Source organism: Equus przewalskii, chromosome 2, assembly GCF_037783145.1.
Source record: "Equus przewalskii isolate Varuska chromosome 2, EquPr2, whole genome shotgun sequence".
Lineage (NCBI taxonomy): Eukaryota > Metazoa > Chordata > Mammalia > Perissodactyla > Equidae > Equus > Equus przewalskii.
In genome coordinates this window covers 6,447,017-6,463,576 of record NC_091832.1, presented here as the reverse complement: position 1 = coordinate 6,463,576, position 16,560 = coordinate 6,447,017, and the positions used below count along the sequence as shown (strand labels likewise).

Sequence of the window (16,560 nt, the reverse complement as noted above, 5' to 3'; positions counted from 1 at the left end):
ACTGCAAAGCGCCCCCACCACGCCCCCCAGGGCATGTTCTTTTCTCATTGCTTTTCTTTTCCCAGTGAAAGAGGAAGCTGAGAGTGTGGTTGGGGGAGGAGCTGTTGGACGTTTGAGGATAGAGAAGATAGGAAATCGTCCACTTAAAAAAAGAAGGATCTTGATCGGACATGGAGTCAGAAAGTTTGATTTTGACTCCCAGGTTTTCCACTCCTCAGGTGCGTAAAACTTAGCTTGTCTATCTAACCTCTCAGGTATTCAGTTTCCTTTTGAGTAAAATGGAGATGATACCTACTGCTCAGGACCCTTTTTTTTTTTTTTGGTACGAGGATTAAATAAAAGAATAAATGTGAAAGGAAAGCATTTTGAAAGTTATTTGTACTTGAAAAATAATTTTAACATTTGAATCCACTTATCAAGTACTTGCTCTGTGCGGAGCATTGTGACATGCTTTACATACACTGTCTTACTTGATCCTTACATTAACCTTATGCGGAAACGCATTCTCATCCCATTTCACTGAGAGGAAGTCGAGCTTCCGAGAAATTAAGCATCTTGCCCCAAGGATCACAAGTTAGCAGATGGCTGAGCCGGGCTTCCTGGCCAGGACGTCATCCACGGCTCACACTCCCGAGAACTATCCTTTCCCAGGACCTATTTTCTCTTAAATTAACTCGTGTCCTAAGTTACTGCTCTCTCACGGCTTCTTTCTGGGCGCAGGTTATAAGGGTCTTGGCACTTTTTAGGTCACCGGAAAGCTGAGTTCATCTTGTGTAGTCGGGAGGTCAGAAGCGGTTTTGATCGACGTTTGATTCATTCCACGTCAGCGGGGGTTGAAACAGAGAGGACCGACACGAGAGGGGCCGTCGCGGGAGTTCTAGGAGAAAGGTCTTTTACTCGATTTCCCGACCCCACAGAGCTGGGCTGCGAGCCCGCCTCCGAGGGGCGACAGGAACGGGGTCGGTCCCCGAGGCGTGGGCCTGAGGGAGGCTGGTCTGGGGGCGGCGGCTGGGCAGGCGAAGGCGGGTCTCTGGGGCCCAGGGGGCGCCGAAGGACGACGGTTAGGTCCCGACGGGCGGAGGAGGGGTCGGCGGGGCGGGGCGGGGCGGGGCGGGGCGGGGGCGGGGGCGGGCGCGTGCGCGTCGCCACGCCGGGCGTTTCAAAAGCTTCGCGGCGTGCGGTGCGAGCGCTGCGTGCGCGACCCGGTGCCCCGACGGCTGGCTCGGCTGAGTCTCGGCCCCACCTCTCGCGGGATCCGGGCTCCCGCTCAACGCCGGCTCTGTGCTCGACGCGCGGCCGGCGGGGGATCGCCATGGTTCACTTCTTGCACCCGGCCTTGGCGCCCCGCAACATCGCCCTTCCCGACGCTGAGAAGGATGCCCAGGGCAGCTGCGTGGTGCAGGTGAGCCCCGGGGTGGCGTCGGGCGCGCGAACCCCGGCGGGACGTCCCGGCCCGGGCCGGCGCAGGCGGTCGTCGCGGGCTGTTTGGTCGCCGCGGGGGTAAAGTCTGGAGAGGCTGAGCCCCTGCCTGGCGCCCGTCGTCGCTGGGGAGGTGCCCGCCGGAGGAGAGTTTGCTGCCCCGGGTGGGACGCCCGGGGCCGAGCGCGCCGACCTCGCACCCGCGCCCGCCCGGGTCTCGGGTTCTGGCCTGCGCGTGGCGCGGGCGGCGGCTGCCTGGCAGGCGGCGTGGGTTAGGACGGGAGCGCCGGGCGCGACGCTAGCCGGGCCGGTGGTAGCCGTGGTGAACCCGAACGCCCCGGACCTCGAGCGTCCCCCGCGTGCGTCGCGGACGGGGTGCTCCCCGGAGGCCGCGACTCCCCGGGGCATTGGGCCGGGGGACCCTAACGGAGAGACCGCCCGGAGCCCGATTGTGGCAGCTGGAACCCCGAAGCCGGAAGTCCTGCAGTTGCACGTGTTGGTGACCCCCCTCCCCCCGCCATGCCAGTTAAACTAAACTGAGCAAAAGGCAAAGGTGCGTGTTGGCGCCTACTGTGTGTCGAGTAGAGCATCTCTAAGGTAATCCGCTCGTCTCGTCTTTCGCAGGCGTTGGTCATCTCCGTGTTTCTGGCGTGTAGTGAAGTTGAGAACTCTGCAAGTTAGTTAATTTGCCCGTGGACTTGACTTCGGGCGTTCTGGTGTCAGGCCGCGTTCCACGGCCCCCCAAGGGGCTGGCTCTTGGAACTCAGAATCTAGTGAAGGCTCAACCCGAAAGTAGTAAGGAGGACAGGCGGTGCTGACGGAGGCTGTGCTGCACAGACGAACGCCTCGTCGGGAGGCTTTTGTGCCCTGCAGAGATCTAGCCCGGACTCCTCCTACTCTTTCGGGCTCCCTTTTAAAACCTGCTCTATAATTTGTAAATTTGTTTGTGAGCCGGGTTTTGAGTTATGTGCTATCACAGTGTCTCAAGCGCATTTTTTGTTGCCGTTGATTGGAATCGAAACAAGATTTTCTTAAGAAGAGTGATCACATCAGTCCATTCTGTCAGACTCCGCCGTGTACTATGCACACTCATTTTCCTTGTAAGATTTTGTTTCAATTAGTTGTTAAAATTACACGATGCATGAATACATTTTCCCCTATGATAGTTATTTTTACATTTATTTATGCTGTCTTTAATTTTACTTAGCAGTGTTTTGTAGTTTTTGGTGTAAAGATCTTATACGTATTTTGTTGAATTTATCCCTGTTTTTGATACTACTGTGAATATTTTTTAAAACTTCGTGTAAACTTTTTTCCTGGTATATTGATCTTGTATCCTACAGCCTTGCTAAAGTCACATATTTTCTCTAGTAGGTTTTATTTTTTTGAAGATTTCTTAAGATTTTGTCATCTTGTCATCTGCAAGTATTTTTATATCCTTTTTTTCTTTTTCCATTTTGACCCAATGTTTGTCGTCCTTTTACAACATGTCATTTTTGGTTTAGAAACTGCTTGTGTTGTGATTAGTTTTCCAACATTAACTCAAAAGCGTGTGAAATAAAATCCACCTACTCTATATAAACACCCAGTAACTGGCCCTTCACCCTCCCCCCACGTTGGGTAGGGGGAGGAAGGGAGGGCTTGGGCAACATTGAGGGACATGCAGGTGCTTTACGTGGGGAGTGGCCTAGCTCCTCGGTTCACACCCACACGGGTCCCCTGCGCTGTCCCCAACTACAACAGAAATGGTGTAGACCCAAGGCTGTATCCTTTTAGGTTGCGTTTTTTAGGGCCTTTTGTAGATTGTTAAAGAGAAGCGGTGAGAGTAGAAATCTTTATATTTTAGATCTTTCACCTTTAAGTGTGATACTGGCTGTAGGTTTTTCCATAGATGCCTTTATCAAATTAAGGGAGTTTTATTCTATTCTTAGTTTGCTGAGAGTTTTCTTTCTTTTTTTTTTTTTTTTAAAGATTTTATTTCCCCCCCCCCCCGCCCTTTTTCTCCCCAAAGCCGCCTGATACATAGCTGTATATTTTTAGTTGTGGATCCTTTTAGTTGTGGCATGTGGGATGCTGCCTTGGCATGGCTTGGTAAGCAGTGCCATGTCCGCGTCCAGGATCCGAACCAGCGAAACCCTGGGCCACTCAAGCAGAGCACATGAACTCAACCACTTGGCCAGGGGGCCAGCCCTGAGAGTTTTCTTTTTAAAATCATAAATGTGTATTGAATTTTGTGAAATGCTTTTTCAGCATTTATTAAGATTGTATGTTTTTATTCTGTTAATGTGGTGGATTTTATTGATTGCAAATTTAACTTTACATTTTGGGAATAAACCCCATTGGTCATGATGTATTATTATTATTATTATTTTCTTAAAGATTTTATTTTTATTTGTTTTCCTTTTTCTCCCAAAGCCCCCCAGTACACGGTTGTATATTCTTAGTTGTGGGTCCTTCTAGTTGTGGCGTGTGGGACACCACCTCAACGTGGCATGATGGGCAGTGCTGTGTCCCCACCCAGGAGGCAAACCGGTGAAACCCTGTGCCGCCGAAGCAGAGCGAGGGAACTTAACCACTCGGCCACGGGGCCGGCCTCCGTGATGTATTATTTTTATGTCTCGCAGGAGTCTATTTGCTAATATTTTGTTAAATATTTTTATGTCCATGTTTTATGAGGGAAATTACTCTCTAGAAATATTTTATCTAATTTTAGTATCCGGATAACGCTAACGTCAAAAAATGAATAGGAAAGTGAATTCCCTCAAAAAGTGAATAGGGAACACTTCTCTATTGAATTTTTTGAGTTTGTGGAGGATTGGTATTATTTCTTTATTAGATCTTTAGTGTAACTCACCAGTAAAGCCATTGAGACTTTAATTTCTTTGGGGAAGAGTTTTTATATGTTTCTTGGGTGAGGAATTTAATTATATAGAGCTATTCATATATTTTATTTTATAGTTATAAAAGGGTCAGTTCGTCAAGAAGACATAACATCCCTAAATGTGTATGCACTTACTAACAGATTGTCAGTTTTTATAGTTTGTCATTCTAGGATTTGCCTATTTCATCTGAATTATCAAATTTATTGATGGTGGAAGTGGGCACACTTGTCTTGTTCCTGTTCTGAGAGGGATGGGTTTCAGTTTTTGTCCGTTGAGTATGATGTTGGCTGTGGGTTTGTCATATACGGCCTTTATTATGTTGAGGTACTTTCCTTCTATACCTATTTTATTGAGGGTTTTTATCATAAATGGATGTTGGATCTTGTCGAATGCTTTCTCTGCATCTATTGAGATGATCATGTGTTTTTTGTTTCTCATATTGTTAATGTAGTGTATCACGTTGATTGACTTGAGGACGTTGAACCATCCCTGTGTCCCTGGTATAAATCCCATTTGATGATGGTGTATAATCTTTTTGATATATTGCTGTATTCAGTTTGCCAAAATTTTGTTGAGGATTTTTGCATCTGTGTTCATCAGTGATATTGGCCTGTAGTTTTCCTTCTTTGTGTTGTCCTTGTCAGGTTTGGGGATCAGGGTGATGTTGGCTTCATAGAATGTATTACGGAGTGCTCCATCTTCCTCTATTTTCTGGAACAGTTTGGGAAGGATAGGTATTAAATCTTCTTTGAATGTTTGGTAGAATTCTCCAGAGAAGCCGTCTGGTCCTGGACTGTTATTTTTGGGGAGGTTTTTGATTGCTGTTTCTATTTCTTTGCTTGTGATTGTTCTATTCAGATTCTCTATTTCTTCCTGATTCAGTTTGGGTAGGTTGTGTGAGTCTAGGAATTTATTCATTTCATCTAGGTTGTTCAATTTGTTGGCATATAGTTTTTCATAGTATTCTCTTATGATCCTTTGTATTTCTTCAGTATCTGTTGTGATTTCTCCTCTCTCGTTTCTAATTTTATTTATTTGAGACTTCTCTCTTTTTTTTTTTAGTGAGTCTTGCTAAGGGTTTGTCAATTTTGTTAATTTTTTCGAAGAACCAACTCTTTGTTTCATTGATCCTTTCTACTGTCTTTTTTGTTTCAATATCATTTATTTCTGCTCTAATTCTTATTATTTCCCTCCTTCTGCTGACTGTGGGCTTTGTTTGTTCTTCTTTTTCTAATTCCGTTAGGTGTCGTTTGAGGTTGTTTATGTAAGATTTTTCTTGCTTATTGAGGTGAGCCTGTATTTCAATGAATTTTCCTCTTAGGACTGCCTTTGCTGAGTCCCAAATAATTTGGTACGGTGTGTTTTCATTTTTTTTTAATTATTTTTTTTATTGAGTTATTGATAGGTTACAATCTTGTGAAATTTCAGTTGTACATTAATGTTTGTCAGTCATGTTGTAGGTGCACCACTTCACCCTTTGTGCCCACGCCCCACCCCACCTTTCCCCTGGTATCCACTAGAGATGGCAAGACATTCCATGTACATGGATTGGAAGAATAAACATAGTTAAAATGTCCATTCTACCTAAAGCAGTCTACAGATTCAGCGCCATCCCAATCAGAATCCCAATGACATTCTTTACAGAATTAGAACAAAGAATCCTAAAATTCATATGGGGCAACAAAAGACCCGGAATTTCTAAAGCAGTCCTGAGAAAAAAGAACAAAACGGGAGGCATCACAATCCCTGACTTCAAAACATACTACAAAGCTACAGTAATCAAAACAGCATGGTACTGGTACAAAAACAGGTGCACAGATCAATGGAACAGAATTGAAAGCCCAGAAATAAAACCGCACATCTATGGACAGCTTATCTTTGACAAAGGAGCTGAGGGCATACAATGGAGAAAAGAAAGTCTTTTCAACAAATGGTGCTGGGAAAACTGGAAAGCCACATGTAAAAGAATGAAAATTGACCATTCTTTTTCACCATTCACCAAAATAAACTCAAAATGGGTCAAAGACCTAAAGGTGAGACCTGAAACCATAAGGCTTCTGGAAGAAAACGTAGGCAGTACACTCTTTGACATCGGTGTGTTTTCATTTTCATTTGTCTCCCGATAATATTTGATTTCGTCTTTAATTTCTTCAATAATCCATTGTTTGTTCAGTAGCATGTTGTTTAGTCTCCACATTTTTGGCCCTTTCCCAGCTTTATTCTTGTAGTTGATTTCTAGTTTCATAGCATTGTGATCAGAAAAGATGATTGATATTATTTCAACCCTCTTGAACTTATTGATGCTTGCTTTGTTTCCCAAGATATGGCCTGTCCTTGAGAATGTTCCATGCATGCTTGAGAAGTATGTGTAACCTGCTGTTTTTGGATGAAGTGTTCTATATATATCTATTAGGTCCATCTGATCTAATTTTTCATTTAATTCTGTAATTTTCTTGTTGATTTTCTGTCTGGATGACCTGTCCATTGGTGTTAATGGGGTGTTGAGGTCCCCTACTATTATTGTATTACTGTTGATGTCTCCTTTTAGTTTTGTTAAGAGTTTCTTCACGAATTTTGGTGCTCCTGTGTTAGGTGCGTATATATTTATGACTGTTATGTCATCTTGGTGGAGCGTCCCTTTTATCATTATATACTGCCCCTTTTTGTCTTTCGTTACCTGTTTTGCTTTGAAGTCTACTTTGTCTAATATAAGTATGGCAACACCTGCTTTCCTTTGTTCATTATTAGCTTGGAGTATTGTCTTCCACCCCTTCACTCTGAGTCTGTGTTTGTCTTTGGGGCTGAGGTGTGTTTCCTGGAGGCAGCATATTGTTGGATCTTGTTGTTTGATCCATCCTGCCACTCTGTGCCTTTTGATTGGAGAGTTCAATCCATTCACGTTTAGTGTGATTATTGAAACGTGGGGGCCTACTGTTGCCATTTTATCACTTGCTTTCCGGTTCTTTTGCATTTTGTCCTGATGGAGAGTTGTTACTTTGTGTTATTGTCCTTCTGCTTATCTCCTATGTTCTGGATTTTGTAACCCCTTTCCTTTTTTTGATTTTTCAAGAATGAGCTTCTTCCTGAGCAATTCTTGAAGAGGAGGTTTTGTGGTGATGAACTCCCTTAACTTTTGTTTATCTGGGAAAGTTGTTACTTCTCCATCGTATTTGAAGGATATTTTTGCTGGGTAGAGTATTCTTGGCTGCAAGTTTTTATCCTTCAGAGTTTTGAATATTTCATTCCAATCTCTTCTAGCCTGTAAGGTCTCTCCTGAGAAATCTGCTGATAGCCTTATGGGGTTTCCTTTGTAAGTTATTTTCTTCTGCCTGGCTGCCCTTAGTATTTTCTCTTTGTCATTGAGTTTTGCTAGTTTCACTACTATATGTCTTGGGGTTGGTCTTCTTGTGTTAATAAAGTTTGGAGATCTGTTGGCTTCTGTGACATGAGGTTCCATCTCTCTTCCCAAGTTTGGAAAGTTCTCAGCTATTACTTCTTTGAACAGGCCTTCTGCCCCCTTCTCCTTCTCTTCTCCCTCTGGTATACCTATAATCCTTATGTTGCATCTAATTGAGTCGGATAATTCTCGGAGAGTTTCTTCATTTCTTTTTAGTCTTAGTTCTCTCTCCTCCTCTGCCTGCAGCATTTCTATATTCCTATTCTCCAAGTTGCTAATTCTGTCCTCCATATTATCGACCCTACTGTTCAGAGAGTCTAGATTTTTCTTAATCTCCTCCATTGTGTTCTTCTTCTCCAGTATTTCTAATTGGTTCTTCTTTATGGTGTCAAGCTCTTTTGTGACATAGCTCCTGAACTCATTGAGTTGTCTATCTGAATTCTCTTTTAGGTCGTTGAGTTTTTTCATAATGGCAGTTTTGAAATCGTCATCATTTAGGTTGTAGATTTCATTGTCTTTGGGATTGTTTTCTGGATGCTTATCATTTTCCTTCTGTTCTGGAGATTTAATATATTTTTTCATACTGCTTGATGGCGTGGGTTTGTGCCTCCGCATACAGATAGAGTTTAGTTGCTGCTTCTACTTGTTGCAGTTGGTATGTGTGTGGGGGCAGCTGTTTAGACTGCCCCAACCAGGAACCCTGTCAGCTGTTACTGACTGGGTCTGGACCCCTCCTCTTAGTCACAGTGGTCCTGTGGGGTCCCTCGTTGGTTGTGCGGGCTGTCGCAAGGGGACCTAAGGCTGCTGGTGCCTACTGCTGCAACCCACCTAGACGCACTCCCTCCTTGTGGTCTGCAGCAGTGTTGTGGGCTTTCCCATCAGCCAGGAGCAGGATCACCTATAATCTCCGATTTGTCCCTAACAGAGCCCACCAGATCACACTTGTCCACTATAGGTCCCAGCAGAGCTATGGGTATATTCTGCAGTCTGTCATTAGCTCACTTAGCTGTGCTGCTTTTGCCCCAGGGCCTTCCCGCCTTGCGATTGCCAGTCGGGACCTCTCCACTAGTGCTGTACAGAGGCTTTCACTGAGGCTGCTGTAAGAACCTGAAGTTCCCCCCTGGGCTACGTAGTCGTTTCACCGGAGCTCTACTCTGCCCCACTTTACTCTCACAGGATCTCTGGGAGCCACTTGCCTCGGCTGGGACACGGCCAGAGTCCGTAGGCCTGGTGGTGGCTTGTAAGCTGCTGCCTTGTGGGGAATTCTGCTCTAGGGAGCTTCCTGGTGTTCCAAATGCTGTGCGGAGCCTCCCTGCCAATGGCAAGCAGAGGCCCTCCCTGCTGGGGGGCTGTGGGACCCTGGAGCCTCAGCATGGCTTGCCAGGCGGTGCCATGTCTGCACCCAGGATCCTAACCAGCGAACCATGGGCTGCCAAAGCAAAATGTGCACACTTAACCACTGCACCACCAGGCCGGTCCCTGGACATTTTTTTTTTAAGAAAGCCCTAAAATTTGTTTTATTATTGTTTCTACCCAGTGAATTAACTTTGTAATTCAGTAAATATTAAATTACAAAACAATTTCCTGTAATCCAAGTATAGCATATTGTCCTTGTCGACCATTGTTTCTTTCTTTTAAATTTTAAATTATTAGTTTTTTTTTGAGGAAGATTAGCCCTGAGCTAACATGTGCTGCCAGTCCTCTTTTTTGTTGCTGAGGAAGACTGGTCCTAAGCTAACATCTGTGCCCACCTTCCTCTACTTTTGTATATGGGACGCCTGCCACAGCATGGCTTGCCAAGCGGTGCCATGTCCACACCCGGGATCCAAACTGGTGAATCCCCCGCCGAAGCAGAGCATGCGAACTTAACTGCTGTGCCACCAGGCTGCTCAGACCATTGTTTCTTAAAATATTTTTTCTCCCCAATATCTCCTCTCTTCTGGAGGGTTTTTTTTCATTTTTTAAAGATGTTACTTTTTTCTTTTTCTTCCCAAAGCGCCCCGGTACATAGTTGTGTATTCTTCGTTGTGGGTCCTTCTAGTTGTGGCATGTGAGATGCCACCTCAGCGTGGTTTGTTGAGTAGTGCCGTGTCCGCGCCCAGGATTCGAACAGACGAAACACTGGGCTGCCTGCAGGGGAGCACATGAACTTAACCACTTGGCCACGGGGCCAGCCCCTGGAGGTTTAATTACACATTTATATTAGACTGCTTAAGATTGTCCCTTGGGACTCTATTCTTCATTTTTTTTCCCAGCCTTTTTCTGCTGTAGTTTTTATTGCACTACCTTCAATTTCACTGATCTCTAATTTTATAGTGTCTAGTCTGTTGATACTCTTCTCTAATGTATTATTTATTTATTAAAGATTTTACTTTTCTTTTTTCTCCCCAAAGCCCCCTGGTACATAGTCGTACATTTTTAGTTGTGGGTCCTTCTAGCTGTGGCATGTGGGACACCGCCTCAGCATTGCCTGATGAGTGCTGCCATGTCTGTGCCCAGGGTCCGAACTGGGGAAACTCTGGGCCGCCAAAGCAGAGTGCACAAACTTAACCACTGGGCCACGGGGCTGGCCCCGTATTATTTATTTTTCCACTCTAGAAGTTCCCTTTGCAGCTTGTTCAGATCTTCCATTTCTCTGTTGAGATTCCATATTTATTCTATCATTATGTTTATGTTTTGCTTTATATCAATGAATTGTAATATCTGTTTTAAAGTCTTTGCTAATTATGTCATTTCAATTATTTCTGGATTTGTTTCTACTATTATTTTTTTTCTCTTGCTGCTTACCATGTCTGATATGTTATTGTAAGGTGGACTTTATGGATGCTACTTTGAGTACCTAGATTTTTGTTATCTTCTTGGGTAGGGCCTATATTTGATGTTTTTAAAAGGCTATTGTAAATTTTTAAAATTTAGTTTTCCAGTTATTGGTTGCGTATAGAAATACAGTTTTTTGTTTATTTTGCTTTTTTACTTTGTACGCATTAAAACATGTTAGGAGAGTTATATAGTACAGTTTATATTTTAGAAATGATGAGTCTAGACTCCAAGTAGAGATGGATTAGAAAAGGATTAGGAGCAAAGTGGAGAAGCTTATTTGGAGTTTTTCAGTGTTCTTAGTTGGATGGTAGTGACTTGTGTTAGAAATTGGTCATGGAGCTAGAAAGAAGAGGATGAACTAGATATTTATTTGGGAGATTTAACATCATACTGGCAGCAGGAAGAGATGACACACTCAGAATAGGGGTACGTCAATAAGAGTGTCATTAAAGGAGTACTTCCAAAGATAGTAAGAGTGAGGTGTGGAAAACCACAATAATGCACTGCTCTGTGTCTAGTAACAGCAGCTGTTGCCACCCCTCGCCCTGTGGACCTCCTAAAAGGAGTGGCTTAGTCCATTTGGGTTTCTGTAACAAAAATAGCATAGACTTGGGTGATTTATGAATGACAGAAATTTGTTTCTCACAGTTCTGGAGGCTAGGAGGTCCAAGATCAAGGTGCTGGCAGATTTGGTGTCTGGTGAGAGCCCGCTTCCTGGTTCATAGACATCTTTTTGCTGTGTTCTCACATGGCAGAAGGGGCAAGGGGGCTTTCTGGGCTCTCTTTTACAAGGGTGCTGATTCCATTCATGAGGGCTCTACCATGTGGTCTGATCACTTCCCAAAGGTTCATACTTCCAAATACCATAAAATTGGGGTTAAATTTTGACATAAGAATTTTGGAGGAACACAAGCATTCAGTCTATAGCGAGGAGAGAGAGCTGATTTTCAAGGAGTGATTGGGGGGATACAGCCAGTCCAAGGCAACCTTAAAGTGAGCTGGGGAAATAATCTGTAGTGGGTTGAATTATGTTCCCGTAAAACTTGTCTAAGTCCTGACCCCTGGAACCTGTGAATTTGACCTTATTTGGAGATAGGGTCTTTGCAAGTATAGGTAAGTGGATGATATTGAGATCATCTGGATTTAGGGTCCACCTAAAATTTGGGGTGGACTGTTGCTGTTGTTGCCTCATCCTTTCATGTTTTTGTTTTAGAACTTTGGTCTCATATTAGTGAAGTTTTACAGAAATATATATACACTATAAATATATAATATATGTTATTATATATTATATATGTATTGACTCAGGGTCCAGCCTAGATAAAGAGACAGGGAGGGAGATTTGAGACATAGAGACACAGGGAACAAGGCCATGTGAAGATGGAGGCAGAGATTAGGGTTAGGCTGCCACAAGCTGAGGAAAGCCAGGAGCCACCAGAAGCTGGTAAGGAATTCTTCTCTGGAGCCTTCAGAGGGCGAATGGCCCTGCTTCCGTCTTAATTTTTGGACTTCTGTACTCCAGAACTGTGAGAGAATGAATTTCTGTTGTATTTAGCCACCAATTTTGTGGTAATTTGTTATAGCAACTCTAAGAAACTAATACACATTCTATTGTAACTTCATTCTCCTCCCTCCCGACTTTTTTGAGAGCTTCATGTTGTCAGAACTAAACTGACAACGAGAGGGCAAGGGGGCCTATTCATAGGATCCACACAGTTCATCTCCAGGAGTAGAGAGCAGGGTGGAGAAGGTTAAAGAGTGGATCCGGGTGGGGGGTAGGTGACAAATGTGTGTTTGTGTGGGGTGTTGCTTAATGACAAGGAAGTGTCAGTAAAGATTAAGCAACTGAATAGATGTGATGCCATTTACTGAGTGGGGAAACACTGGGGAAGTACAGTTTTGTACCTGGTGAGTTTGAGGTGTTTGTGACACAGTTAAATAGATATGTCAGGGAGGCACGTGAATGAATATCTAAGACGATGGCTTAAAGAGAGATCTGACCTGGAGATAATAATCCAGAATTCCCTGGGGTTATAGTTGATACTTAGAGTCACATAATCAGTAGACAAATATTAACGAGGCAGAGTCATTACTGGTCTTTGTTGGGGTTGGAAACCAGATAGAGTGATTTGAAGAATGAATGGCATAGGATAGATCTCTAAAACATACTACTGATTCATAAAACAAAAACAAGTAGCAGAATATTACAGTAAAATTTATATAAAGTTCAGAAACATGCATAACTAATCAATATTTAGGATAACGGTAATCTCTGGGTGAAGGGATGAGAAATAGCGTCAGGGCGGGGTACATAAGGGATTCCAAAATATGGGTATATTCATCAAGCGGTGTGGTTAATACAGAGTATTTTTAAAATGTTTATATTTCATATTCTATTATTTAAATATTTTGTGCGTTTTAAATATCTTTTATGTGAATTTAATCTTTAATATGCTATATGTTTTAAACGGGGCGACTATGTCCAATAATATGGCAAATAATATAAAGTCTTCAAACTATTCTGGATAAAATGTAACAAACACTTTCACACGCAAAGTAAAGGAGATCTCTAGCACTCCCACCCAATTCAGAGAAGCTGGAAGTCAGCTCTGTGTTCAGGCCCTGAAGCTTTGACAAAAACCAGTGTTAACCAGGGATTAGAGCCTGGGTAGCTGCCAAAACCAGGTGGGGAGTTTGAATGGAGACTACGAACTTTATCTCTATATAAAATATATCACTAATACGGGTGAACAAAGGCTGACTATACTTCAGTGAAATGATAGATCTAAAAAAATCTGCTTCTGAGAAAGGGAAACAGAAACAGGGAAGCTTGTCAGTTTTGGCTTGGATTTTGAGTGAGAAAAATATATTCTAAAAATTTGCTATCACAGGCCTGTCCTCACACAAATTTAGAGTTTTAACTGACATTTCTTGCTTGGTTCAGGAAATCTATAGCTGGGAAATTATCAAAGTGATCCCAGTAATGCTCCTGGGGTAACTAGCATTTAGCAGAGTCTCTCTGATGTAGCATGTCTTCTACCCAGGCCTCACAGCAGTCTTACAAATAAAATCTCATTAAAGACCAGCTCACAATTTTAATTCACAAAACATGGGCCTTCATCAGTAAGAATCAACAGAATCAACAACTAACAGAATTAGATTTCCAGACACTTCAGGAAATGGAATTATTGATGCATTATAAAATAAATATATTTAAAATTTACATCAAATAAATTACAGATAGGGGGTCACCCTGTGTCTGAGTGGTTTAAGTTCATGTGCTCTGTTTTGGTGGCCTGGGGTTCACCAGTTTGGATCCTGGGCGTGGACCTAGGCTCCACTCATCAAGCCATGCTGTGGCGACATCCCACATAGAGGAACTAAAATGACCTATAGCTAGTATATACAACTATATACTGGGGCTTTGGGGAGAAAAAAAAATGAAAGATTGGCAACAGATAGTAGCTCAGGGCCAATCTTCCTCACCAAAAAAAAAAAAAAAAAAAGAGAGAGAGAGAGAAATTAAAGATAAAATAAAAAATGAAAAAATTACAGTGTACAATTAGACTGTGAAGAAGCAAACAGCACTGAATAGAGAAATAGTGACCTGGAAGATACATCTATAGAAATTACCCACAGGAACCATAATCTCCATTTTCCCAGGGGCGTATGAACCAATTCTGGCTTTTGAGACCCAAGTAGAAGTCTGCTGAGACTGTTTCAGGGAATTCTTTTGCTTCCCTGCCTCTTTTATGACATGAATTCTGACGTGGTGAGGATTTGGAGCAACTGAAACTCTCCTGAATTCTTCTGGGAATGCAGAATGGTACAGCCACTTTCCAAGAACAGGCTGGCACTTTCTTACGTAAAGTTAAACACATACATATAGGAGGTATGGAATTCCAGGGACCCAGGAGTCCCGTTCCTAGGTAACTGCCCAAGAAGAATAAGAACTATGTTCACACAAACCGTTACATGAATATTTATAGCAGCTTTATTTCACATTGTCAGAAACTTTAAACACTCAAAATGCCCTTCACTTGGTGAATAAAGCAGCTGTAGCGCATGCAGTGGAGCGCTTCTCAGGTGCACAGGGGAGTGAACGACAGAAACAGGCAGCAGCGTGCGATCTGAGGTGCACTGTGTGAAGGGAAAGCAGCCAGATTTGAAAGGCCTGCATACTGTATGACTCTATATGACATTTTGGAAAAGGCAGGACTCTGGGGACTGAACACAGAGAGGTGGTTGTGTAGGGTTAGTGGGAGCAGTTCTCTACAAAGGGACACTAGGGGATTTTTGAGTCATGAAACTGTTTACAATGGTGGTGGTACACGACTATGCATTCATCGAAACTCGTACAACTTAGTATACACCAAAATAATTTTTTTCTGCTACTGTAATGTAAGTTATACTTCAATTAAAAACAAAAATGAAGAGGAGGAAAGTGATTATTACAGCATGTAGAGTAAACATCAGAGAAGTTTAGTTATGAAGAGTAATTGAAGAGGATGTGGGGGTCAACAGAGAGTTTCTTTAAGGCAAATAATTGAGCATGAATTGTTTGTTAAGAATGACACATTTGAGAGGGCCAGCCCCCTGGCTGAGTCATTAAGTTCGAGCATTCTGCTGCGGTGGACAGGGTTTCACTGGCTCGAATCCTGGGCGCGGACATGGCACCGCTGATCAAGCCACGCTGAGGCGGCATCCCACATGCCACAACTAGAAGGACCCGTGACGAAAAATACACAACTATGTACTGTGGGGCTTTGGGGAGAAAAAGGAAAAATAAAATCTTTAAAACAAAAACAAAAGCAAAAGAGAATGACACTTTTGAGAAGGAAAGTTTGAAGATGTATATATGAATGAAGAAATAACAGGAGAGAGGCCAAGGCAAGAGGGATGAAATCCAGCCAGCACATATGGAAGTGTTGGTCCTTGCAAGGAGATACACATTTTCCACATAAGAGAATAAGGGAAAGATGCATGCAGTTTCCAGCTAAATTTGCTGGTGACTTGGCTTCGTTTTTCTCAGTGAAGTGAGATCAGCATAAAATGGGTCTGAAGAACAAGTAGACTGCGTGAAGTAATTCTTGCCCAGTGGTGGAGAGTGCCCTGTCTGAAGAGACGTGACAGGATTTCCAGCTACTCAGGGCTCATTTGAAGTTCCTGATTATGAATTTGCCGTGACATGCTATGTTGGGTGAATCCTCCCCCTCTCCATAGATGATTAGCTGCTGGGTGTTGACACAAAAAATGTGGATAGTGAAGTTCTTCCAGAAATGGAGTTTTGTCTCGAGAGTGTCAGGGAGGAGGGAACAAGGAGTTGAGGGTATTTGCAGAGGAGTAATTTATACTTTATTTTCTACAGTAAATTATACTGAGCCATCCCTGGTGGTCTAGCGCTTAAGATATTGGCGTGCTCATCATGGTGGCCATACCACCATCTCTCAGTCGTCATACTGTGGTGGCTGTGTGTTGCTGTGATGCTGAAAGCTGTCCCACCAGTATTTCAAATACCATCAGGGTCACCCATGGTGGACAGGTTTCACCGGAATTTCCAGCCTAGGCAAACTCGGAAGGACCTGGCCACCCACTTCTGAAAAAAAAACTGGCTATGAAAACCCTATGAATAGCAGTGGAGTCTTGTCTGATGTGGCACTGGAAGGTGAGAGAATGGAGCAAAAAGACTGGGCAGGGTTCCACTCTCCGGTGCACAGGGGTGCTAGGAGTCAGGATTGACTTGAAAGTACTAACAATAAAATTTACACTTGGGACCGTGGAGGGAATTTAATCAATTGAAAGTAATGTGGAGGTCAATGAATTAATTGCATGTTGAAGCATTTGACAAAGATAGCAATCAGTCTCTGGCTTATCACTTTCTATTCATGTCTAATATGGTGCCATGCCTTTCAAATATCTGTTGAATGAACAAATGCCAGTCCCTCTTAGAGGAGAAATAGGCCTTTACAGTCTCACCTCCCTGTCACTTCCTACTCTTCCGCAGTGCTCTGGGTGTGGCAACCCTTTACCTCCTGAATGCTT

General features: G+C 43.3%; 1 protein-coding gene across 5 annotated transcripts in view; it reads left to right on the top strand.

The window, feature by feature from the left end:
- Positions 1-16,560, top strand: part of ZYG11A (zyg-11 family member A, cell cycle regulator) — a 78,380-nt gene continuing 61,820 nt past the window's right edge. Inside the window, exons 1-2 of one of the 5 annotated variants that reach the window (XM_070609601.1) lie at positions 1-218; positions 747-888. Coding sequence is in view for 3 of the 5 variants with exons in the window: in XM_070609597.1 (XP_070465698.1) it covers positions 5,873-6,334 (462 nt within the window). In the remaining 2 variants the exon portion in view is untranslated. Of the gene's footprint in view, positions 219-746; positions 889-1,143; positions 1,403-2,091; positions 2,520-5,356; positions 6,335-16,560 lie in introns of those variants that run through there. The other 4 variants (XM_070609600.1, XM_070609602.1, XM_070609599.1 and 1 more) reach the window with 4 other exon arrangements.